This window comes from Bos indicus x Bos taurus, chromosome 1, assembly GCF_003369695.1.
Source record: "Bos indicus x Bos taurus breed Angus x Brahman F1 hybrid chromosome 1, Bos_hybrid_MaternalHap_v2.0, whole genome shotgun sequence".
In the NCBI taxonomy this organism is placed as follows: Eukaryota; Metazoa; Chordata; class Mammalia; order Artiodactyla; family Bovidae; genus Bos; species Bos indicus x Bos taurus.
The window spans coordinates 58,185,823-58,213,068 of NC_040076.1; the positions used below are offsets into that span (position 1 = coordinate 58,185,823).

General features: G+C 38.7%; 2 protein-coding genes across 3 annotated transcripts in view; one reads left to right on the top strand and one right to left on the bottom strand.

Moving 5' to 3' along the window:
- The window catches only part of NAA50 (N(alpha)-acetyltransferase 50, NatE catalytic subunit), a 32,435-nt gene extending 22,011 nt beyond the window's left edge, over positions 1 to 10,424 (bottom strand). The window contains exon 1 of one of the 2 annotated variants that reach the window (XM_027522812.1): positions 10,068 to 10,424. In XM_027522812.1, coding sequence (XP_027378613.1) covers positions 10,068 to 10,075 — 8 coding nt within the window. In that variant the 5' untranslated portion in view covers positions 10,076 to 10,424. The remainder of the gene's footprint in view (positions 1 to 10,067) is intronic. The other variant, XM_027522972.1, reaches the window with a different exon arrangement.
- Positions 10,425 to 10,442: 18 nt separating this feature from the next.
- Positions 10,443 to 27,246, top strand: part of ATP6V1A (ATPase H+ transporting V1 subunit A) — a 59,434-nt gene continuing 42,630 nt past the window's right edge. Inside the window, exon 1 of the mRNA XM_027522678.1 lies at positions 10,443 to 11,234. The gene's annotated coding sequence lies outside the window, so the exon portion shown is untranslated. The remainder of the gene's footprint in view (positions 11,235 to 27,246) is intronic.

A 27,246-nucleotide genomic window follows, 5' to 3' on the forward strand; every position in this document is an offset into this window, starting at 1 on the left:
GAAGCAGTGTATGTGACGTAATTAGTATTGAGGAACTGTGACTCAACCTCAAATTGGCCTAATTCTGAAAGCTGGGTTTTTTAATCACTGCATTACCTACTTACTTCAGATAAAATTTCAATATAATTTAACAACGTAAACGACTTTTAATGGATCAGTTTAAGACCTCTGCTCTGTAGATAAGCCCAAATTCCTGGCCTAAAAGGTAAATCAGCCACGTGGCCTCATCTGTTTGAGTCAATAGTTTTTTGTTTTTCCTAATTAAGTTGGCTGCTAATTTTTAAGCCAGGAGATTTTCTACATAAAGCTTACATTTCTTGTTTAACACAATTACCTTATCTGCTTGGTGCCAGGTCCTGGGTTCCTGTTGGCACTAGAGTTTGCAACCCTAACTAAAAAACTGAAGACAGCTGTTATTAAAGAAACTATTATCTCAGCTCAAGTATTCACACGATATGTCATTTTTTGTTTTTCAAATCCATAACAAACTCTTAATACATCTCCATACCAAAGTTTTGAGACTAAGGATCTAAAGGGCTGGGGGCAGACTGACACTGCAACAAGCACCCACAGAAATGTGAACCAAATCCTTAGAACTGGAAAACACAGCTACTTGCCTCCTATTTTATAGAGCAGCACCACAAGATGAGCCTGTTACTCAGACAAATCTCATATGATCGGTGCACTTAGAATACAGTAGTAGGAAATCTTTACTCTTAGCTTAAAAAACAAGTGCTATGATAAAATGAAATAATCTGTGTAAAACATTTAGTAGCAACATCAGATAATAAGCACTTTAAATATTTCTAGCTTTTAAAGGTAATATTATGGCCATAATTATAAAACAAAATTTAGTGGCAATATTCTGAAAGGCCACAAGATGGAGGTATGACTACACAAAAGTGGGTCTTTTTGTACAAAGTCTGACTGCTAAAGTTACACAGCAACAAGAGAAAACGATGTACAGAGAAAGCTTAAAGTCTTTATACTTTAGATGGGTATTTAAGTGCACCTTGGCACAACATTTTAACTGGTCACCTAGTATGAAGAAGGGTTTGATCTGGAAGGGACCTCAGAAGCCACTGACTCTAATCCCCTTCATTTTATAGATGACAGAACTGAAGCCCAGACAGATATGCCTGTAGCCAATTATCAATAAAGCCAGAATTAGGCCTATGTCGATGAATGTCATTATAGTGTAAAGTTAGCTACACTGTATGACTTTCCTCAAAGGAGTCATCTTTACTTCTCAAGGTTAAAAACACTTATCTAAGGTGTACTGATAAAGCAGCTTTGCATAAAATTTAAGTTTTCTAACAAGGATCAAAGTATGTCCATGATCCTTTGATAAAAAATTTAAGAGGTTTAGAGGATAATTTTTTCTTAGCTAGCAGTAATCTGGTTCTAAACTCTTGCCTTCACGTAAATTACATGAAAGAGTGATTCCTCTAAAGTATAAATTCCTTGAACCTAAAAGTAAGCCCACTCAGCATTTATGAAAGCACAGCTTAAATACCAACTGTTCTGGAGGTCATCCTGCTGAGATTTCCACCTCATTTGAACTGTATCACCATTGTACTCTTCAAGGCACAGAACCTCCACACTGCTATAACCATTTGTTTTTGAACCTAACCTGTACAAGACTTAGGGCAGAATCTCAACTACTTCACAGAATTGCTAATTTAATTTTAGAGTATCTAAGAATCTCCAAGACCTTAGTAAAACCGATGAGCTCTCATCTCATCTAGATTTTGGAGCAGTTTCTCAGTTTTGGCCCTACTGATATTTAGGGCTCAATAATCCTGTTGTGAGGTGCTTCACAGATCACTGTGGGATGCTTAGCAGCATTGCTAGCCCTACCCACTAGATGCCAATAACCATCCCCCCTACTGCGATGACTTACAAACGTCTCCAGACATTATCAGATGTCCAGAGTGGGATGGGAGTGGCCCCTGGTTGAGAGTCACTGTTCTAGAGGTTTAGCAGGTATCATAACAGCAGCGGTGGGTGAATCAGTTCTCCAAGCTGTGTGACTACAAATATTAGATGTGTAAAAATCTCAGTAATTAATTGGTTGCATACTAGAAGCACTAAACACACACAGGGACATATATTCAAAGTTATACGGTAAAAAGAAAAAGATTATTCCTTGAAAAAATTTTCCATGGTTATCTGTATGTTCAACTAGGCGAGCTCCTTCCTAACTAGAGCTTTTCCCTTATTACTACCTAAATACTGATGTTTTGGACTTCCCTAGTGGTACAGTGTATAAGAATCTGCCTGCCAACGCAGGGAACATGAATTCAATCCCTGGTCCAGGAAGATTTCGCATGCTGCAGAGCAACTAAGCCCGTGAGCCAGAACTACTGAGCCTGTGTGCTGCCAACTACTGAAGTTCACATGCCTAGAGCCTGTGGCCCACAAGAGAAGCCACCATGTTGCTGCTGCTGCTGCTGCTAAGTCGCTTCAGTCGTGTCCGACTCTGTGCGACCCCATGGACTGGAGCCTATCAGGCTCCTCCGTCCATGGGGATTTTCCAGGCAAGAGTACTGGAGCGGGGTGCCATTGCCTTCTCCGCACCATGTTGAGAAGCCCCTACACTGCAATGAAGAGTAGCCCCGCTTACCACGACTAGAAGAAGCCCTCACACAGCAACAAAGACCCAGCACAACCAGAAATAAATAAAAGCTATGTCTACAGGAATCAAGAAGAACTGACTCATTGGAAAAGACCCTGATGCTGGGAATGATTGAAGGCAGGAGGAGAAGGGGACGACAGAAGATGAGATGGTTGGGTGGCATCACCGACTCAATGGACATGACTCTGAGTAAGCTCTAGGAGTTGGTGATGGACAGGAAAGCCTGGAGTGCTGCAGTCCATGGGGTTGCAAAGAGTCAGACATGAGTGAGCCAACTGAGCTGAACTGAACAGGAATCACAAATTCAACACGTCAAAAACTGAACTCATCATTCTCTATAGGAATCTGTTCTCTATGCATAGACTCATCATTCATCCAATACAGAAACCTAGCTTTAAATGTACTCTAACATTCCATTTTAATCCCTGTTGATTCTGCCTTCCAAATATCTTTATAACCTGTTCCTATACCCTTTCTCTTGGTAGTATGGTTCAGGCCATCATTTTAACCCATATCTTAATAGCCTAATAAGAAGAAAAAGTCTACAGCTAAGGAGACAAAATCATCACAATGCAGTCAGAATAATCCTAAAACACAAATCTGACCATTTTACTTATCTACTTAAAATCTTTACAAAAAGTTGCACATAATCTACCAAATAAAATTCAAAGTAGCCCTTCATTGCCTACCTTTGGCCACTGGCTTAGCCTTGTCTCTGCCACCTCCCATTTTTTTTTTTTTTTTGGTTATACAAAACTACTCAAAAACCCCAGAACCCATTTGCTTTCTTTCTTGGCTCACCTCTGTATCTGTTTCATACTGTATTTATAGTTACATTAATAGACCATGGACACTATTTTAGATGAGGTTTATTGCCTGGCACATTGCCTTAACTGCCTCCACTGTAAAAGGTAATAGTGGCAAGGGGAAGAGATGGGAGAACAGGTTCCAAAAAGCAGACACAATAGAAAAATGAGAGCAGCTTAAAAGAGAATAATTCAAATATGATTCCAAAGTTTTGTTTCTTGGTATCATAGAAAGCTAGAATTGACAGAGACCAGAAATGGCAAACATATGACACATGTGCCATTAATAATCAATGATATCACTCCCTCCTCCACAGTGTGAGACCTCATAAAGCTACCAACAGATATGTAATACTGATAAGACACTATCAACAGATTAGAACTGGCACAAGAATCTCTGGCCTTTCCTATTTAGGTTCAAGCTGTTCTCTTTAAAGAAAGAAATGAGAGAATTTCCTAGCAGTCCAGTGGTTAGGTAATGGGTTCAATCCCTGGTTGGGGAACTAAAGATTACACAAACTGCAAAAGAGACAAAGAAATGAAGGCCCGGAAGTTAAGAATCTTATTAGTTAGTGACTGACTAATTAGTTAGCTCTAACAATTATTGGTGGCACACTGAACTACAACATGTGGTTGCTTTTAGTTCAAATGCTTTTTGTATTGTAAGTCTCCTTTTTAAAGAAAAATTATGCTACGAATAATAAACTCTACAGTCTGGTTGGCGGGAAGAATCCAAACACATCTTTAAACATATCTTAGTTTTCTGGAAAGAGAAAAAAAGAAATGTTTAAAATGCTTCTAAGTACAAAACATTTCCTTGCCTACCCGAGCTTAACAAGCTCTGCATATAAAAATGTTTCTAATGATCTGGGTTCTAAATTGGCAACACAAACAATATTTACCAACGTAAATGTCTCAAGCCCATTTTCTAAAGAATATTATGTTTGATGTTTTGTAATTTGAAGTCAAAAAAGCAATCTAAATCCAAATTAAAAACTGGGAAGTTTATGTAACAGTTAAGTCACAAAGATACACAAATGGCCAGAAAAATGGGAACTGTCCAACTTCACCAAGTAATCAATAAGAAAGGAAGAAAGAAAGGCCATTTATCACCTAGTCAGCAAAGTAAAACTAGAATTAAGGGTATATGTGTCCTCAAAACCAACTTGTCAAAAAGGAATTGTTATTTCTATCATTTATAAAGGGTCAGCTGTGTCACCAATCCCAGAAAAAGGTAATTTACACCACCCACGAAATGGTAGCCACAACCTCTTCCTCCATTTCCCTGAGGTTTCTGCAATGTTTCCCTCTTTCTCATCAGCCCTTGAAGAAGGGCATTCTCATACACTGCTGGCAGTATAAATTGTTACTATGTTTCTGGAGGTCAGGTGGCAACAAATATCAGAGCTTTAAAAATGGCAGTACTTTTTGATCCAACGAATTCTTCTCCAGTGAATTATCCAATCTAAAATAATTATCCAAAAAAGGTAGAATATAGGTTGCACTAGCTCAGGCAAGGCAAATACATACCCCTCTTCCTTTACTCGGAAGATATGACTGGATTATAACATTTTAATCTAAAACACGGAGCAGTTACCACAAAGGTATAAACAGCCACACACTATCTGTTGTCCCATAGTTAAAACATTTACCATCTGAGTTCTAGATTCAAAGGCAAAAGATCATATTTTAGACATTTATCTGTTTCCATCCCCCTCCCTAGGGTCTAGCACAGCACCACCCAAGAGAAACAGAATTCAAGTCACATATATAATTTAAAATTTTTTAGGTCCAGAGTTCAGGTCCCCGTTAAAAAAATTTTTCCCTAGTATCTACATTAACAAGGCAAAAAGAAATAGGTGAAATTATTGAAACATGTAATCAAAATAAAATTAATGATATTAAAAAAATCATTTTTCATAGTAAGCCAGTGTACATAACACTAATGGTACATCTCAATTCAGATGCTAATTTTTCCTTGGAAATATTTTATCTGTACTTACATTTCATAAAATTTACGCTGGACTCATATCCAAGTTGTTTGAAACATAACACAAAAACTGTCCAACAACTGACGTTTTAATTCTGTTCCTCAGTAACACAAGACACATTTTAATTGTTCTACAGCAAACTGTATTAGTCACTACTGTATTGGACAGGACAAGAGTGATATTTTGCTAATAAGTCAGGCACTGAATGAACGTGACCAGGAGATGACGGAAGAGAACAGCTCAAAAGAAAGGAGTGTTTTATGATAGCACAATTATACAATTTTGTAGTTATTAAACTATAATCCATACGATTCTCATTTCTATGATGGAAAGGACGTTTCTATTGATTGCTACTGGTATTCTAATGGTTCTGTAGGCTGCACTTCTAAAAAAGAAAAAAGGACACCATTTAAATAATTGAAAATGTGTATCTTCTCAGATGGCACAAAGCTGGAAGACATAGCTAATACCTGGAAGAGAAAACCAAGAGTCAAAGGGATTTCTACAGACCAAAAGAGGATTGAGCAAAATGAAATTTAATATAGATACTAGTTTGGTTAGGCAAAAGCACTGGCTTTGAAAGATAATGCTTTATATAAGTAGCCTTTAAAATCCTTTCTAATCCACAAATTCTTGATTATTCTGTGTTTTTTTCAGAACTTCACCAGGAGCTGTCCATAACTTGGGGGGAAAAAATCATAACACTGATGGTAACACAGCATTATTTACCAATGCACACATCTATATTGGTAGTAGATATACTTGATAAATTTAGTTTATATTTACAGACAGATGATCTTATGATTTATGATGTGTTGTACCTGTTCATCTGGATCTTAAAATAGATATCATATTGCAGCTACTTTCCTTTTAATCTCCTTTATCTTTGTTAGGACATTGATTTTTTAAAACTGTGGTACAGGTAGGTTATATTTTATATGAACTGGTCTGGACATAGCAAGGGACCATTACAAAGTATTTGTTAAAATTTATTATCTTACTCAACATCCCATAAATTACTGACTTCACAAAGCAAAGAGTATGAATTTCAGGTTTACAAAAGTTCCTGAATTATGTATACTTCAGCCTCACTGGCTTTTTTTTTTTTTCCCTGACAAAATCAGCAATAAAACTTAAACATTTTTTTTATTGCAGTATAAAACACATTCTGTAAGGAGCACAATTTTTTTTTTTACAGTTCAATGATTTTTTTTCTTTTTTTTTTTTAGTGTATGGACACACCTCTGAGCTTTCCAGGTGGCTCAGTGGTGAAGAATCTGCCTGCCAACGCAAGATACAGGAGTTTGATCTCTGGGTTGGGAAGATCCCCTTGGAGAAAGAAATGGCAACCGACTCCAGAGAAACCCCATGGACAGAGGAGCTTAGTGGGCTACAGTCCATGGGGTGCAAAGAACCAGACACAGTTTAGCAACTGAACAACAACACAGCCCTTTAACCAATACCTAAGGCTGCGATTTGGGGCGTCTAATGCTCTGACCAGGGATCAAACCCAGGCGGCCTGCATTGGGAATGTGTAGTCTTATCCACTGGACCACCAGGGAAGTCCCCAGAATCTTTGTATTTTAACACTTCAATTGGTAAACTACACTGTTTTATTTACTTTATTATTGCTATCATCTTTACTTTGTTCACGGGTATTCACATCTAGTTAGATATCTTTATTATAATTAACACCTCTTTGCTACAGTTTAAGGGTAAATGGATTCAGTTTTACTTTCTATTGTATTGACTAATTACACTGCCATCTCAGTCTGGGCTGTGAACAAAACCTTCCTGCCTGAGTATCATCCTCCCTAGAGAGGAACAAATAAAAATAATCAGCTTACCTCCCACAAATTCAACCAGTAAAGTCTCTGGTTCATAAAAACAAGCAACCTTGGTACAAAGGAAGTAACATCTCAAGTAATACACTTCAAATTTCTAGACCATGCATATAAACACACGCGGTAATTAACAACTGGAAATCTATCTTGTTTGGCGGAAAAGCAAATACATGCCAATACTATAAGAAGTCCTACTGCTACTAATAAACTAAGAATATGAAGAACAAACCAGGTAGGATACTTAAGTTTTAAAAGTTTCAAAATGACAGACAATATAGGTAATGTAAAGTATTCAAACAGTACATTGATTTAGAATTAGGAGTTCTACATGTTTCAATTTTAGGTATTTCTATCCGACTTACAGTTCAGTCAGCTCAGTATCCAAAAAAACTTAGCAAATAAAATTTCGTACAAAAACCACATAATCAGAACCACTGTTTCATTCCAAGAGGCAGAACTATTAACACTGACTACACTGCACACAGCAATACACATCTTTGAACTTAAGGACCTTAAAAATCTTTTAAATAACATCTAGTCTTCATTTGTTCAGGACTCTGATGTTGGGAGGGATTGGGGGCAGGAGGAGAAGGGGACGAGAGAGGATGAGATGGCTGGATGGCATCACCGACTCAATGGACCTTGAGTTTGAGTGAACTCTGGGAGTTGGTGATGGACAGGGAGGCCTGGTGTGCTGCAATTCATGGGGTCGCAAAGAGTCAGACAGGACTGAGCAACTGACCTGAACTGAAGAATAAGACTAACAAGTGAAAAAAACTAAAGTTCCATCTTATGTAGGAGTTAGTTCACCTGAGAAGTAAAAGGTCTATTCCTCTGAAATCATGTTAAAAGTTTACCATTAGAAACAGGATTTTAAGCTTCCAATCGTGAGAGGGGATAGGAACTCGACTTAAGGACTCTTAACTGCCTCATGAGTATATTAACTGACGGTAGATTATGAATATTAACTGCTGTTTGACCCCATTTCTATTGCCAAGTTAGTAACAGGAAGGGCATTACATCCTAGGTAGAATGAGCTAGACCAAACGAGTTTGGATATAAACATCCAGAATAATTTTTGGAGGCCCTTCTTTATAAATTCATGCACAACCTCAATACCAAAAACTCTCCAGCCTCATTTTTATTACTTTAACAAAAGCAAGTAAGTATTGAGTGCCAATGAGAACACAAAAACAAACAAGAGAAAGCACTAATACTCAAGGAAAGAAACAGTTAAAACTTGCCAAGTTATACTGGATCACATATAAAATAGCCAACATTCTAGATCATGATTCAAGTGCAGCACATACTTCCCATATCCCCAGTTAGTATCCTGATTGGAACTCTTTAGAATTTGATGCGAAATAACACAGGAACTGCGAAAATTTCATTTTTTCTAAACTTTAATACTAAACAACTGAACAACAAAGATAGTATTAAATTTTCTTGGACCTCTCGTGCAGCCTCAAACACACACACACACCAAGAAAAGTGCGTGTGTTCTCAGTCGCGCGGGACTCTTTACGAACCCCACTGACTGCAATCCGCCAGGCTCCTCTGTCCATGGAATTTTACAAGCATACTGGAGTGGGTTGTCATTTCCTCCTTCAGGGGACCTTCTCCAACCAGGGATCGAACCAGCGTTCCTTGTGTCTCCTGTATTGCAGGCGCATTCTTTAACAGCTGAGCTATTGGGGAAGCCCCATACACACACTAAAGTAGTATTTAAATCCTTGTCTTGGGCAGTATGAGATTACTTACAACATGGACTTTTACTCTATCTTCAAAAGGGCTGCCGAACAGTTTGAAAGCCTTCCCTAACTCAAAACATAGTTAAAATTCTTTAACTGACTTGCTGTAACAGAAAAAACTCAGCCACCTCAGAAAGCTTTTAGCCCTGATAAGATTCCATTTCTTTCTCTAAGGAGGGTAAAGGCAAGCAAGGGCTAACCCCGTCAATATTTTAAAACACCGTATTATGTAATTAATACTTTAACAGTGTGTAACTGAACAGTCAGGTGACATCTTATCCAAATGGAAATAGTCGAACCAAAATAATCCCTAATTTTGTCCAAGAGGTAACCTGTGAAAGAATATTAACTGTGCCAAACACCTTAAGAAAAAGCTTGCTAGAAACCCAGGACTCCCTCCCGGCCCAGGGGCAATAGTCAAGTGCTGGAGCAATAGCTCCACCTATTGATCAGCAACACTTCCTTAAATATTTTGGCACCCCAAGTCTCCAGTGCTCACGCTCTCTTCCCCTCCTCCACTCGCTCTGACCCAACCCAAATCCAGTTGAGTCACTAGCTCTGAATACTCCTATCCGTGCTCTTTATTCCAATTCCTGCTCTCTCCAGAAGGTTCTGCGCCGCTTCCAAGTATGGATAACCCCGAAAGGTGTCAAAGACCACAGTTCTCAGTGTCGAACCTGGATGTGAAGAGGACAACCATACCGCTCCCTTGGAGTGCCCGGCCGCGGGTGGCTCTGCCGTTCGCTCCCGGGGAGCAGGAGGCCTCAGGAGCCTCACGACAGCTTTTCCCCGCCGCCCCACTCAGCAGCTGTTCTCCAATCAACCCGCACTCGTCCTCCGGGCCCCAATCCTGGGTTCCCTGGGTCCTACCTCCGCTGGCCCTTCAGCCCGCCAACAGCCCGAGCCGAGCCTCCGCCCCCTCCGTGTGCAGAGAAGCCCAGAAACCTCCCTCCGTCGGGTCTTCGCCCAGAGTCTCATCCATCCTTCGCAGCCCTTCTCCCCCGCCGGTCGGGGCCTGCCCCGCTGCCCTTCCTCACCCTTTCATCTTCCCCGCCTGCTGAGGCCGTTGTTACCGCCGATATCAACGCCGTTGTAGTCGCCGCCCTGAGCTCTCCGCGCCCTCAGCTCGGGCCACTCAACCCCACAAGCCGGCCTCCTCGCCAAAGGCAAGAAGCTGAGCGGGTGACGGAGGCCGCGAGAGTTTAGCGCGGCCCTGCGTCTCCGGAGGGGGCGGAGGTGCCTCCCGCCGCCGCGCTAGTGCAGCAGCTTCTCCACACGTGCACACGGGGAACTCGCCGCCCGCCCGCCGCCGCCAGCCAGACCCGCCGCCGCGCTATGACCTTTCACCCCGCCCCCTCTGCGCGCCGGCGCGTCGGCCGCCCCTCGCGCAGCCGCACTGCAGGCCTCCCCGTACCCTTCCCCCTCTACTTCAGGACCTCCATCTTTCTACTGGGCTGTACCCTCTGGCGTCATCTTTCTCCTCCCTTTCCTTACGAGACAACTTGTGAGGCTTGCTTGGTAGGCCCTGGCGATAAAATCCGGATTTTTCCACCCCTCCCTCTCTCCTCTACGCACTTTAACAAGCTCAGTCTTCCCTGACTCTGGTCTTCCCAGCTGGTAGTCTCCAGTATGACCTTTAAATGCACCTGTCTCCTAAAAAGAGTTTATAAATCTTATTCCTCTAAATGTAAAGAAGCCTGTGGAAAGTAATGAGGTGTTTTTAAGACAAATAAACGTAGTCAACAATTGGCTAGATAACTTGGCTTACGTCCAGCACTTTTCAGTTTCGATATCACGTGATTGCCCAAACCTTTAAGCCTGGGGATTTTACCGGCAGGCCCCACGGGGACGAAACTCCATTGCTATTTCCGGTCCCTAGGCCACGGCATAAACGTCACTTCCTTAGCAATGCACTTTAACCCGTTCCACCCACGCGTTTTGGCGTTGCACTTTACAACCTGATCTTTGTGGACATTTTTTTTTTTCCTTTCTAAAATCTAATCGCAAGGAAATTAATGTTCAAACGATCCGCTAAAATACAAGCCCGGGAGATGCAGCCAGCCCGGCTGGGGTTGACAGGGCGGAGCTCGGGGTCACGTGACGTCCTACGCCCGCCCACCTCTGCAGCTGAAGACTTCCCTCCCGCAGTGACAGAGCCTCTGGGTCGGTGATCAGTACGGTTTCTGCACCTCGCGCCCCGGCAGGTGAGCGGCGACCGGTAACCCGCGGCTGGTGGGGATAGAAGGGAAGGGAGGAGGAAAAGAAGAGAGAATGTGAATTGTGGCCTCTGCTGTCCCAGGCTTTCTTCCGCTGTCATCCTGTCCCGGCGAGGCTCTTGCTTCTCCATTTATCTTGACCCCCGCCCCTCGTCCAATCCCCGCCACTGTGGTCGCCCCTGCAACTTAGGGGTTGAGATGTTCACTTTTCCCGGGGCTGGGGGTGAGTGCGGCCATTATGGGTCCCCATTCAAGTCTTTGGGGCTTCGGGTAGTGGGGTTAATTCAGACATTAGTTGGGGTCTGCAGTAGTCTCCAGGTCTCAATCCCCAAAGCCTGTTCTTTGGCAGAGGCCTTGTAAGGTCTTCCCCTTCAGCTCCCGAGTGGGGAACCGGGAGATAGGAAAAACCCCGGAGGCAGAGGCGGCTCCTGTGAGACAGGCTTAGGAGAGAACGTCGCGATGCAGACACTCTCTCACTGCAGTCACTGTAAAGCTTGCTTCCTAGTGTGCATTCTCAGTAATTCTAGTTTTTATCTGACATCCCTGCGAGAGATGTTCACAACTTTTGAATGGGTCTGGAATGGTAAAAGGTGGCTTTTTACTTTTCTCTTCTCCAATTTTATGGTGTAGAAACGGAGAGGATACTTGAAAGAGTAAAGCTATACTAGCTTCAAAAACAGGCAGTGTTGTTAATGCGACAGTTTAGATTGAATGAGGAGGCGTTAAAAGATGGTGTTGCGATGTCATGATCTGCAGGAGACCCAGGCTAGCTTATGCAGAACTGACTTCCCTGGAAGGGAGTAATTCATCAGAAACAAATTGGGCTGGAAAGGTAATAAACCAGTGCGTTTGACCGTAAACTTAAAGGTTAGGAGGTTAAGTCTAAATATTGCTGACTTCATATTTTTTGCCTTTGACATCCTTTTGCCATTTCTCCCTAAAATCCTACTTAATCGCTACTCCCAATCAATTTCTTAACTAATGCTAAATTAGTATTAAGTAGCATTTGTATCCCTACTTTTCCCGTTTGTAAAACTCCAGGTGACGTCTTCAGATTTCTGAAAATGCAGAAATGATTGTTTAGGTTTTTGCCCAACCCAGTGTACTCCCATTTCATGTAGTAACCAATGTAGTAATGTAGTAACCAATGTTTTGACCCCAAACAGTGTGCTTTATGGAAGAATGTTTTTCTGTTTGGGGTTAAACTCTTGTTTACACTACAAACTCAGAAAGTCCCTTCCTTCTTTTAAATTGAAAGGACTTAACAGAAATTACAAATTTGATTTTTAAAATTTAAATTACACTTTTTCTTAATCTGAAAAATCATTTTTTCAGTTAAACTTTAAAGCCAAGTTCAAAAATAGAGAAACTAGACTATTGATGCTCATTACTAGATAAGATAACCTTAAGATCTTTCTTGCTTTCTCTAAGTAATGAAGACCACTATTATGCTTTACAGTTTTAGTGTTTTGTGCATATATCTATATTGGTATATACCTAATCTGTTGAGATGTTTATGTTTCAGGATGTCTGCTACTGATATATAGTTTTTATCTATTGATTTGCTCCAGAATGAGATTCCCTGATCTCTAGAGGACAGAAAAACATAAGCAGTGTTGCTTCATTGCCCAGGTGACATTTCACCAATTAAAACGAATTCACCAAATAATAAGGATTTTTGAAGTCCAAATCAGTCCTGTCTGGGTGAGACCAAAATGGGATAGAGAAAGCAGGCTAAAAAGCATTGAGTCCTAGAGGAGAAAATGTCAATGTGAAAGAGATTGAATGAGTTTGCAGTTTTACTTCACAATTCCCCTGATTTTAGGAAACTTACTAAAGCAGTCATTTAGACCACTAATGAAATCGGAAAGATTGGCAGCAGGAATTGGTGACTGAATTACTATTAAAGTTGAATTTGAAAAAGAGTTTTGATATTGTACAGTTTTCACAAACAAGTGATCTCTGTGTGGCATGGAATCTATTTCTGAGGCTAACTTTATCTGTCAATGAGCATTATATGTAGAAATCTCTTTTTTTTTTTGGCTGTGCCTCACGGCTTGAGGGATCTTAGTTCCTAGTTCCCTGATCAGGGATCAAACCCAGGCCCTCGGCAGTGAAAGGGATGAGTCTTAACTACTGGACTGCCAGGATATTCCCTATATAGAAATCTTAACATTCGTTAGAGAACTGTGCTGAAGTTCAGTATTAAATGGCACACAGGGGTTCTTGTGTTTGAGTCCCCAACAGCTCTTGTATGCTTACTCTGAAGTCTTGCTTATATGTCACTATCTTTATAGGTTATGGCCAGCACCAAGAATGCTTTCTTCCTCTGTGGGCAGAGCTAGGCACTCACTTCTGTAGAATACTGCACAATATTCCATTCTTCTATTTTCACCTCCAGAACATTGTTTTTAATTACTGTTTGTTAGGCTGTACCTTAATAAACTATAAAACTCCTAGGAATTCAAGGACAGTGTCCCTACTCTTGGTCTTTAGCTCCTGGATGATGAAGTAGATGGGCATTCAATGAATTGTTTATTGACTGTGTATGAGATAACTGGACAGGGAGATTGAACTAGTTTTAAAATTCCTGCAGATCATAATGCCTTCTAAGGTAACGCACTAGATACTAGCTTTCAAGTATAAATTGTCAATAGCAGCTATGAAAATCATGGTCAGTAGAATAGATATAAACCTCAGACATAATAATATGTCTTTATTAACATAGTGACCAACTTATTTTCACAGCATATATGTTTGTAATGTGTTTGGATGATATGGGAGGGAAGGAGAGTGGGGTGAGTTGTATTTAATGTAAAAGGGGGCACTGAAAGCTACATGTGCTATAGCGCTAGACTAAAAGTCAGTAGATCATCCTTCAGCACTGCCACTTTAGTTATATGCTTTTTAGAAAAGTTGGGATTCGGGGCTTTGGGTTTGATGTTTAGGACCTTTCTGTCAAGGGTATTAAGATTTCAAATTAGAGAAACCCTAAATAATCTATGTGAAAGTTTTTTTAAAACTAAGTGGTATTTAAATGTGAAGCAAGATTGTACAAACTTTACAAGAATAGATTTCTTGATCGTATAGACCTGGGTTCAAGTTCTGGCCTTACCACATATTTAAGCTGTGTGACCTTATGTTTCACCTTAATCCTAAAAAAAATAACTCATTTCTTCTAAGGAAAGATTTTATGAAGAGATTATTGAATATTCTCTTTAATGTCAAGTTTTCTATTATAGTGAAATAAATTATGAGTCCAACTCTCTCATCCATACATGACCACAGGAAAAACCATAGCCTTGACTAGACGAACCTTTGTTGGCAAGGTAATGTCTCTGCTTTTGAATATGCTATCTAGGTTGGTCATAACTGTCCTTCCAAGGAGTAAGCGTCTTTTAATTTCATGGCTGCAGTCACCATCTGTAGTGATTTTGGAGCCCAGAAAAATAAAGTCTGACACTGTTTCCACTGTTTCCCCATCTATTTCCCATGAAGTGGTGGGACCGGATGCCATGATCTTTGTTTTCTGAATGTTGAGCTTTAAGCCAACTTTTTCACTCTCCACTTTCACCTTCAAGAGGCTTTTTAGTTCCTCTTCACTTTCTGCCATAAGGGTGGTGTCATCTGCATATCTGAGGTTATTGATATTTCTCCCGGCAATCTTGATTCCAGCTTGTGTTTCTTCCAGTCCAGCGTTTCTCATGATGTAGTCTGCATATAAGTTAAATAAACAGGGTGACAATATACAGTCTTGACGTACTCCTTTTCCTATTTGGAACTAGTCTGTTGTTCCATGTCCAGTTCTAATTGTTGCTTCCTGATCTGCATACAGGTTTCTCAAGAGACAGGTCAGGTGGTCTGGTATTCCCATCTCTTGAAGAATTTTCCACAGTCTATTGTGATCCACACAGTCAAAGGCTTTGGCATAGTCAATAAAGCAGAAATAGATGTTTTTCTGGAAGTTTCTTGCTTTTTCCATGATCCAGCAGATGTTGGCAATTTTATCTCTGGTTCCTCTGCCTTTTCTAAAACCAGCTTGAACATCAGGAAGTTCACGGTTCACATATTGCTGAAGCCTGGCTTGGAAAATTTTAAGCATTACTTTATTAGCGTGTGAGATGAGTGCAATTGTGTGGTAGTTTGAGCATTCTCTGAAATTGCCTTTCTTTGGGATTGGAATGAAAACTGACCTTTTCCAGTCCTGTGGCCACTGCTGAGTTTTCCAAATTTGCTGGCATATTGAGTGCAGCACTTTCACAGCATCCTCTTTGAGGATTTGGAATAGCTCAACTGGTATTCCATCACCTCCCCTAGCTTTGTTCCTAGTGATGCTTTCTAAGGCCCACTTGACTTCACATTCCAGGATGTCTGGCTCCAGGTCAGTGATCACACCATCGTGATTATCTGAGTCATGAAGATCTTTTTTGTATATTTATAGTCAGCTGAAATAGATGTATATTTTCATTGTAATAAATCTTGTTACCTGAAGCTATTAAAGTCATGTTTGTAATTAGTTACTATGTGAATAAAATTATCTAATGGTTAATTTATTTTAAACTTGCCTTTATATTTGTTCATAGTTAGCTCCATTTAATGAATTTCACAACTGCAGTTAGTTTTCAAAAATTGATAGTATTTCATAAGTATTTAGAGATTTAGCCTAATGATTTTTTTTTGCTGTTTTCTTGGTGTCAGTATTGTGACCGCAAGTGCATGCTGAGTCGCTCAGCTCAGTCATGTCCAACTCTTTATGAATGCATGGACTGTAGCTCACCAGGCTTCTGTGTCCATGGGATATTCCAGGCAAGAATACTGGAGTGGGTTGCCCTTTCCTCTTCTGGGAATCTTCCTGACCCAGGGATCAAACCCCAATCTCCTGCATCCCCTGCGTGAGCAGGCAGATTCTTTACCACTGAGCCACTTGGCAAGCCCTTAATATTACGACTAGCTACTACAAAAAATTTCAATTTTGAATTTTAATACTATTTGTGGAAACTATTGTTCTTTTGTTGACAAACATTTTAAAAAATTATATCAACAACATGCCATGCATGATATATTGCAGAAGAGCTCCACCTGTGCTTGAGCAATGAAAACTAACCAGACTTTATGTTTGTAATTATTTCTTAATTTAATTCTTAAAGTGTTTATTTAAAAATAAAGTAGAGAAGACTGATTACATTAGAAAACATTTATAAAAATGAAGAAAGGGCATGATTCAGAAACTGTAGTAATGATTGTATATACATATGTGAAAAAGATGATGAAAATTCAGCAAAATAAATAATTATCTATAGATTAAGAGTTTTAAGAAAGATTTTAAATTTATTATATGTTTTGAGTTTCTCCAATTACAGTTAATTACTTTGAGCAGCAAAAATTTTTTAATTTGGTATGGAGAATTGAGCCATTTAAATGATGATTTCTTCTTAGTTACTTGAATATCTTTAAGTGAAAATGTTTCAACTTATCTAGATAATGAATATGTTATTTAAGTTTATAGGTGAAGGTATACTTTTAGGCCTTTGTAAGTTCAGCAGAATTTTAAAAAGCAAAAGTAAACCCAGAATATAAAGGAATTTAGTATATGGCAAGGTGATATTTTAGTCCAGTGGGGGAAAAGGGGCATAAGTAGTAAGTATAACTGACACAGCTTATCTGTCTGGAAGAAATTAAATTGAGCCAGTACTTTGTAGCATATGCAGAAACCAATTTCAAGATGGATTAAAAACTTAAATATTTAAAATATTAAAAATGTTAGTTCCTAAATTTTTTTTTTTATATTTACAATCTAAATGTAGTAATGATCTTTTAAACCAATATAGGTAATCTGAAAGTCATGGAAGTAAACATAGGAATGTGAGAACACAGAAATGAATATTTCAATGGCAAAAATAGAAGATAGATTTAAGAAAATTGAAATATGCATAACAGTTGAAGAGTTAAAAGTGCACACAACAGAAACATGGGTAAAGCATATGACCAGAACTTCAAGAAAAATTGAAGCATTCTGCAAACTTATGAAAAAAGTGTAATTATGATATTATTATTAATATTAATTATTATTATATATTAATTATAATAGTGAAATTTTTTTCTGATTAGTAAAAATTAAGCGGTAAACCTACTGGTAGCAGAGATGTGTGATAAAGGATTTTCTCAAAATGCTAGTGGAGATGTAAATTGTCAGAGTTTTGTGAGTTTTTTTTTTTTTTTAGTAAACAGTCAGGCAATATCTGTTAATATTAAAAATACATATTCTTCCATCCAGCAGTCCCGCTGTTTGGGATTGCCAGAAATGTCAATTGTCTGAAATTGTTTTTGTCTTATTTACTTAAGTATCTGTGGGGAAAGTGTATAAATTACACTGATAATTCCATAAACTCTCCTTAATTTTGTATATGATAACCCATGGGCACCCAATAAGAAGGTGCATAAAAAATGCATATGAAAGTGATAGGCATTATAAGATAGGGTTACAAATTTTATTTTCGGGTGACTATTAAGTCTTCCAGAAATGGTTTCTTCTTTGGGGATAATAGAGCATATTGCACAAGTATGGAGTCCGTCATGTGATGTAATCATATGACAGCATAAGGAGAAGTCCACATTTGGGTTTTGGTGAGTAAAAAAACTAGGTAGAAGATTAACTGTCCTTAAGAAAGCTTCCAACAAGGTTGCCTGTAAAGCAAAATTAAAAGTAATTTTAACTAATAACTAATCTTGTACTTGATTTCAGTCCTTTTGAGAGTCTGAAATTAATATATCATTCAAAGTCATAATAGAAAACAGCAGCTGGTTTAGAGTGAGATTTGTTACATGTTGAAAGCATCCATGTCTATGTTGTTGCAAATAGCAAGATTTCATTCTTTTTTATCGCTGAGAAATATTCCATTGTATGTGTATCCCACATGATCTTTGTCCTTGCATCTGTTGATGGGTACTTGGTTGCTTCTGTAATTGGGCAATCATCAGTAATACTGCAAAGAACAGTGGGGTGCATATATCTTTTCTAATCAATGTTTTTACTTTCTTCAAAAAAAAAAAAAGCCAAGGGTGAAATTGTTGGATCATATGGGAGTTCTGTTTTTCATTTTTGAGGAATGTACAAATTCTTTTTGGAAAAGAGTTGGGATATATATAAATAAAAAGTAATTTTAGGACTTGCTGGTGGTGCAGTGTATAAGAATCTGCCTGCCAATCCTCCGTGGTCCAGGAAAATTCCCACATTCTGAGGATCAGCTAAGCCCATGCTCCACAACTATTGAGCCTGTGCTCTGGAGGCCACAAATCCCAACTACTGAAGCCCGAGCGCCCTAGGCCAGTGTTGCCCAACAAGAGAAGCCACCCACCACCGTAAGAAGCCTGTGTACAGCAAGCCCTAGCTTGCTGCAACTAGGGAAAGCCTGCTCACAGCAACGAAGACCCAACGCAACCAAAAATAAATGAAAGTAATCTTAGAGTAGTATTGAGAGGCAGTACAGCTAGCAAGGAAGTTAGGTGTGTAGGTACTGAAGCCAGACTGGCTCAAATCCTGGGGAAGTTTATCTTCCTGTATTGCATTTTCTTAGCTCTACAATAAGGATATTAGGAGTATAGTTATTTCATTAAGCGTTATGAGGATTAAATGAATAAGAAAAGTGATTAGAATTACTGGTATATAATAAGAGCTATATGCATGTTTGCCATTATTATTTAGTTACTATGCTCTTTGCTTATCTAATTAGATCTATATAGTAATTTTACCCCCGGCTTAGTTGTTTTAGCACACATCTAATCAATCAATATTTTTAATTAAGTTGAATGGGTGATACATGTACAAATACAGTAAAAATTATAGATTCATACATATGTGCGTTTTCTCCCTCTTCATCCTTACTCTTTTTGTTCACAAAGGTAGCATCTGATCATATTATTCTGGGCATTACATTTTTCATTTAATATTACCTTGGAGATTTTTCCACATTGTTAACAGTTAAAGATGCCTCATTCTTTTTAATAATCCTCTAGTACTCAGTTGTACTAAAGTACCATCATCATCCTATGTAACATTTATTGATAATTTACTCCTGAGTTGGGCACTTTTCTTCAATTAAGTCATGCAAAGCTCACAGCCACCTTAGGAGACTAGGTATTGTTTTAATCCTCATTTAACAAATGAGGCAGTTTAGACCTTGAGTGATTAAATGCCCATCAGTGTCACACAGTTCATAAGTAATAGAACTCTGGAGAAAAAGAGAGTCTTTTTCCAGATTACTGTCTTAACACTACAACCTCTCATACTACCACAAGTGATGTTTACTGTTTTATCCATATTAATGGACATTCCTTTTTTTTTTTTGCTGTAAGAAATAGTGCTGTAATAGATATTTTGTTAGTAGATAAAGTAACTTCCTGAAAATTAAAGAGGTAAGTCAAACAGTATGTACATTTTGAATTTCGGTGGGTATTGCCAAATCATTCTTGCATTTAGGGAGGCTCTGAAGGTCAGATTTGTCTTCAGTATTTGGCCAGAATCTGCCGTTTAGCTTGAGTCTTTGGGAAGCTGAATAGCTAAATGCCTTTAACATTTTTAGCGTCCCGGAATTACATGTGACCTACCATCATGTAGTGGCATAGGTTACCATCATATCTAATCAGTATAACAGTGTCAGTAGGAGAACAAGGTCTGACAAATGTCGTGACTTGTTACTCTCGAAGAATGGTAAGTGTTGTAAATATAATTTAAAGTGCTATTTATGTGTCTCATACATTGAAATTCTATCAGTTGAAGTTTGAATGTAAATTATTAAAAGAAAGGCATACTACAGTTGTTAATAATTGTGAAAGTTGCTGATTTTATGTACCAAGACAATTTTGTTAGAGCTCTCAAATAAAACCTAGGGCATCAGATTGCCAATTTAATATGAACACTGAGAGTGTGATAACTAGCTAAGTGTAAGAGTAACTGTATCTTTTCTTGTGAAAAATGGACTAACTGGACTCTATAAGTCCCAGTCCTTGGTTTAGGCAGTGAGAGACTTTATTAAGATGAGTTACAATATCCACAGATTATTATGAATATAACATGCTTCTCTTCAGTGTCCTCTTTCATTTGTTTCAAGAAGGAGAAAAATACGTCTTATTAATCCAAGGAATAGGCTAAGTGACACAAGACTCTTTAGTATGATCCAGAGTAAACACTTAAGATACAGGATGCTCAAGTCCCAACTTGGCACACCTACAGTGCTTGAATAGATTAATAGTACCTTCTATTGTTATTTGTGCGTGTTTTAAATATGATCTCATCCTCACCCAAAGATACTGTTGGGTAAGGAGAGTGGGGGAAACACTTATAAACAGGCGAAGATAAACAGACTATTAATTCTTTATTGTAAACGATTTTGTAAACTTTATTGTAAATTATTTCTATCTCAGAGTAGAATAAAACAACAGATGATAACTCCCTCCACTTTCACTCTCCAAATGAGTTATTGCATTATAGCAACTTTGATATCCAAAATACTAGAGTTTAGCCTGAGTTTTAGAAGACAGACCCTTCTATGCCTCACGGCTTAATAGTTCAACATAGGATTCTTTTCCTAAATCCTCACCAAAGATACTGTCATTAAGCTTTGATCTGAAACATAAATGAGTAAGTACTTTAGAGGCATTTCTGACTAATAAACTCCTGAGTTCTTAAGGGACTATGGAAAGTCCCATGATTTGCTAAACTCAAATGGACAAGTGAGTACCCACACAACCTTATCAGGAGCCACATAAGTTGGTTCAAAACAGACAAAAGCCCATTTGGTTGTTTCCAGCTGTCCCATCTACAATATTCCCAGGGTTAAGGTTCTCTGATTAGTATAGGCCATATGGCCTTTAATTACTGTTAGCTAACAAATAAAAACAAAAGTGAATACAATGTATTCTGTGTAAGCATTATGCCCTTACAGGAGTCATATTGTCAATACTTTGTGCTTTTATTTTTTTTTAAGTGTTACTGAGGTATAATTGACATAATTGCATGTATTTCAAATGTACTGTTTGACATTTTGGTATATGTATACAGCCATGAAACTGTCACTACAATCAGTGTAGTGAACATGTTCATCACCTTCAAAAGAAATTTCCTCCTGCCTGTTGGTGATCTCTCCCTTCCATACCTCCCCGCTGCTTGTCCACAAGGACCACTGATCTCTTTTCTATCACTGTGGGTTAGTTCTGCCTGTTTTATAGGCTTCAGTGATTCATTTCTTTTTTTTTTTCTTTTGGTCTGTGCTGGGTCTTCATCGCTGCATGAGCTTTTCTCTAGTTGCGGAGAGCCAGGGCTTCTCTCTAGTTGCTTTGGGCAGACTTCTCTGCTGTGGCTTCTCTCGTTGCACAGCACAGGCTATTGGGTGCGAAGGCTTCAGAAGTTGTGGCTCTTGGGCTCTAGAGCACAGGCTCAGCAGTTGTGGCACACAGGCTTAGTTGCTCCACAGCATGTAGGATCTTCCTGGACCAGGAATCAAACCGGTGTCTCCTGCATTGGCAGGTGAATTCTTTACCACTGAGCCACCAAGGAGGCCCGATTCATTTTTTTTTTTTAATTATTGAGTATTCACTGTATTGGGCTTCCCTGGTAGTTAAGCTGGTATAGAATCCGCCTGCAATGCAGGAGACCCTGGTTCAATTCCTGGATCAGGAAGGTCCCCTGGAGAAGGGATAGGCTACCCACTCCAGTATTCTTGGGCTTCCATCTTGGGTCAACTGGTAATCTGCCTGCAATGCGGGAGACCAGGGTTTGATCCCTGGTTGGGAAGATCCTCTGGAGGAAGGCATGGCAACCCACTCTAGTATTCTTTTCTGGAGAATCCCCATGGACAGAGGAGCCTGGCTGGCTGCAGACCATGGGATCACAAAGAGCTGGACACAACTGAGTGACTAAGCACACAGCACAGCACGTTCACTGTATTCACAGGTGATTCAGAAAGAATCACCTGGTAAAGAATCCACCTGCCAGTGCAGGAGACACAGGAGACGTGCATTTGGTCAGGGACAGGAAGAAACCCTGGAGATGGGAGTGGCAACCCAATCCAGGCTTGCCTGGGAAATCCCACGGACTGAGGAGCCTGGTGGGCTACAGTCCATGGGGTCTGAAAAAAGTCAGACACGACTTAGCAACTAAATAGCAACAACAACATTCAGTGTATAACACAAATGCCGTAATTTGTTTATCCTTTCACTTGTTAATGGATATTTGGGTTGTGTTTCTGCTTTCTGGCCATTGTGAATACAGTGACTATGAGCTTCCATGTAAAAGTCTTTGTTTGTTCACGAGCTTTTATTTTTCATGGGTAAATGCCAAGGATAGAAAGACTAGGTCATATGATAGGTGTATGCTTAGGTCTGTAAGAAACTGCCAAATTGCTTTTCATAGTGGTTGTACATTTTACATTCCTAGCAGCAGTACATGAAAGTTCTAGTTCTGCATCCTTACCAACACTTCCTGTGGTCAGTCTTTTAAAATTTTAGCCATCCTGCTAGATGGCATTTCGTTGTTATTTCCTTTGCATTTTCCTAGTATTAAGCATATTTTCATGTATTTATTTGCCGCTCATATATTTTCTTTGTGCAGTATATCTTCAGATCTTTTGCCCATCATTTTAATTGTGAGTTTTCTTACTGAGTTTTAGGAGTTCTTTTTATGGCCTAGGTATGAGTCCTCTATCAGATTTATGCTTTGCAAATATTTTCTCCCAGTCTGTAACTTGTCTTTCAGTTCTAACAACTTTTCTTGAAGAGCAGGCGTTTGTTACTTTCATGAAATACAATTTACCAATTTGTTCTTGTATGGGTTTTGCTTTCAGTGTTGTAGCCAGTAAATCTACCTAATCCAAGGTCACAAAGGAAGTAGTTTAAGGTTTTACATTTCAATCTGCCATACATTTTTAGTTTATTTTTGCTTATGGCACAAGGTATGGTTTGAAGTATCCTGTTTTTGCATTTACACATTGATTTGTTTTACCACCACTTGTTAAAAAACTATACTTTCTCCACTGAATTGCCTTTCCACTTTCATCACAAGTCAGTTGTCCATTTCTGTGTGTAGTTGTATAGCCTTTTTGAGCTCATATTTGTTTCTAAAATTTTAAATAGTAATGCCAGGCAAAATAGTGGGGATAAAATTGTATCTATTCTTTGTAGAATTATTTGGTGTTCTAGAGTTTATAGCATCAAACAAAGTAACCACCTAAAGCTGTAACATTTTAAACTTTTAATAAACATTTTTGTTCTTTTACATCAGAAAGTCATTCTAGTTCTGTCACGGTGATATTTGGCTTCAGCTTTGGCCTCAGGTAAATACTGATTTTTAAAACCTTGGCCATTGAGCATTAGGCCAAAATGTGTATGCAGTGCCTTTTAAAGGAGATGTATCACTTTTCATTCAGTGAATGTGGGTGGCTATTTCCCACACACCTTTGCCAGTACTGTCTCTGAACAGTATTTAGTAATTGCCTTCTATGTGCTTTACTATCTAACTGGGGTACTCAGTGAACAAAGGAGATGTGGTCTCTGTTTTCCTCAGACTTCCGGTCTGGCAGTAGGGAGATCCAAGAACAATTCTGTTCACAGATTTTTAATTACAGCAGTGGCAAGTGCTTCAGAAGAGCAGTACTGAAGGCTGGGGCACATACCATGGGAAACTGGAGGTAAATTCCTTAGCAAACCATACTGTTGAAAGCATCCATCGTATCTTTAAATCCAGACTATGTTTTTTCACCTCTATTAAGCCGGGTTCTTTTCCTGTTTTATCCTCAGTTTATGCTTTCGGTCATATTTTAATTGCAGAGATTTTATGAATTCTTAAGTTGGAGGTTAATCAATTTAGGGTGATGTGCTTAGTCTGTCTGTTGTGTCCGACTCTAGCCCGCCAGGCTCCTCTGTCCATGGGATTCTCCAGGCAAGAATACTGGAGTAGGATTACCTGGTATTACTATTTAATACTATGCCCTCCTCCAAGGGATCTTCCCAACCCAGGAATCAAACCCAGGTCTCCCACATTGCAGGCAGATTCTTTACCGTCTGAGCCACCAGGGAAGCCCAGTTACTTGCTTCCTTGTAAACACTGAGTTTTAATGAGTCTTTGGATAGTTTGTAAATCTTCTTCCATCTCACCCATGAAATAAATGCCAGGACAGATCAATTTGAATATGTAATCATGATTTCATAACACATGTGTAGTAGCATTTTTATTGCAGTACTGCTGATGATGACTCCTCCTGTGTATGTCATTCTCAAACACATGCATTGCTTATATTTGGCTTGCTTATGATATGTTTTCTTGGCAAAGCAATCAAGGGAATTTCTCATTAACATTCAGAAAAGTTGGTATCACAATAATTTTAGGCAGTTTTTAAGAGAAGTTTCTAGGTGTTTTGAGCAATAGTTTTTTTTTTTTTTTAAGTAGTTATAAAATTTCTGGGTTGACTGCTTTTGAAAGGGATAGTTGTCATGCAAGACTGTTTGAATTAAAAAAAAATTAATTAAAGGCACTTCTTAGGCAGTGTATCTGAGAAAATCTATCCAAAACCTGAAGAGCCATCGCAGTACTCGGAACCCACAAAAGTTAAGAATCCATTCAGAAGAGTTTGCTACGGAGAGCCCTTGGCACTGTGAGCTTGGAGTTTAAACCATTTAACCCAAGAAATTTCATTATTATTATTAAATACTTCTGGGAAGGAGGACTTTGAAATACACTAATACTTCATTTTTTATCATTATTGGATTTTAAAAGTAGTTCTAGTCGTTCACTTTTGTAGTATTAAACACATAGGGAATTCCCTGGTGGTTCATTGGTTAGGATGCCACGCTCTCACTGCTGAGTGCCCTGGCTTCAGCCCCTGGTCAGGAAACTAAGATCCTATAAGCCAGGCAATGCAGCACCAAAAATAAACAAACACACACATATAGATAAATCCTTATCTACATAGCAAAGATATTTCGAGAAGTACAGTTTACAAATAAAAAGGTTTGAACATTTTTAAAGGCCTTGTTACGTATTGCCAAATTGCTTCCGACATTTCTTACAAAATAATAAACCCAAGTTGACCTTTGATGGTTGTAGGTCATTTTAATTGCCATTAACAATTCATAAAGTCTTGTCTACTTTTTCCCTTTTTTGCGTTTTTTTTTTCTTTTTTCTTGTCTATTTTCTGTTTATTCTTAGAGTGTAGCTCTTTAATGATTTGTCACTTTAAATCTACAGTAGTCGAAAATATTAGTAATAACTTTTAGTAAAGAGTTGGACACAACTGAGCGACTTCACTTTATATACTTTATAATTTTTAATTATACATAAATTGAGTCAGTAAGACTATACAAAGTTCACTTGCAGTGTGTAGAATCTTGTAGACTGTTTCTAGCATATAGAGATCTTATTTTTCTATTTCTTAGGTCTTTATTCCAATGAAGGTTGGCAAGTCTGACCTCTTTATATATAAACATTATTGTGCTATATTTAGTTCTGCTGCTGCTACTAAGTTGCTTCAGTCGTGTCTGACTCTGTGCGACCCCATAGACGGCAGCCCACCAGGCTTCCCCGTCCCTGGGATTCTCCAGGCAAGAACACTGGAGTGGGTTGCCATTTCCTTCTCCAGTGCATGAAAGTGAGAAGTGAAAGTGAAGTTGCTCAGTGGTGTCCGACTCTTAGAGACTCCATGGACTGCAGCCCACCAGGTTCCTCCATCCATGGGATTTTCCAGGCAAGAGTACTGGAGTGGGGTGCCATTGCCTTCTCCGAATTTAGTTCTAATACCATATATTATCATTCCTAGGACATATTCCCCCCACCCATATCTTACAGTTTTGAAATTAGTGTCTGTCCTGCAGTTTTTGATGTGCCATAGTTTAATATGTAGGGTTTTAGTAGTTCTTGAATATATTATAATTGATGGTGTCTTAGATTAGATGAAATATGGTATTACTTCTAGGCAAGAATGTGTGTGTAAGAACTGCCCTTATGAGACAGCAGCCTAAGAGTATTAGTATGGATCCTTAGTTGGTTGCCTTACCTTGGCTTCACCTAGTCAGTGAGTTGTGAATGAACATATATTAGCAAAATGAAAAAAATAAAAATAGCAAAAAATGGGAAGCTGTAAAAAATACAAGTAACAAAAAGTGGACTACTGTAGTTTAAAGAAGATTGTTAAACTGTGGTATACATTTAATGGAATATTACACAGTTTAAAATGATACTTATTAACAATATGTAAAGTTGTATTATAGTATTGATTATAGTTATGTAAAAAAATGGAGAGGAAATAAGATCAGGGTCAACAGTATTCAAGTTGTGAGGATTTTCTTTAGGTATTTTTTAAGCTATAAGTATATTGCTTCTGGAAATAAAGGAAAAGTACATAATAAATGGGCTTCCCTGGTGTCTCAGTGGTAAAGAACCCACCTGTCAATGCAAGAGACCAGAGTTTGATCCCTAGGTTGGGAAGATTCTCTGGAGAAGGAAATGGCAACCCACTCCAGCATTCTTGCCCTGGAAATCCCATGGACAGAGGAGCCTGCGGGCTATGGTCCAAAGAGTCGAACACGATTTAATGACTAAACAACAGCAACGACATAATAAATGCTTGTTTTCTTTACTGTTTGTATCATTTAGCTATCTTTTCAGCTGTTTACATTCTTGGTAAGTTAAGGTATGAAATGAGTGATGTTTTTTTCTTTGTAACTTGAAACCAAGAAATATTCTAAAAGTTCACTTAGAAGCCTTATGGGATATTAATGTTAGCTTCACTATAACTTTTAACTGTTTAGTAAGTTTTATTTTAGAAATAAGAATAAGAGGAATTTCTCAGGTATTGTTTAGATAACTTTTTTATTCCAAATTTATGACAACCGATTAACCAGAAATTTTCTACTACTATTTCCTGTAGCAAAATTGTGTTGGGTCTGTTTTCATTAGTATTGTTATTTCCAAATATGCCCATTTACTTTGCAGTTTTTTTTTTTTACTGTTATT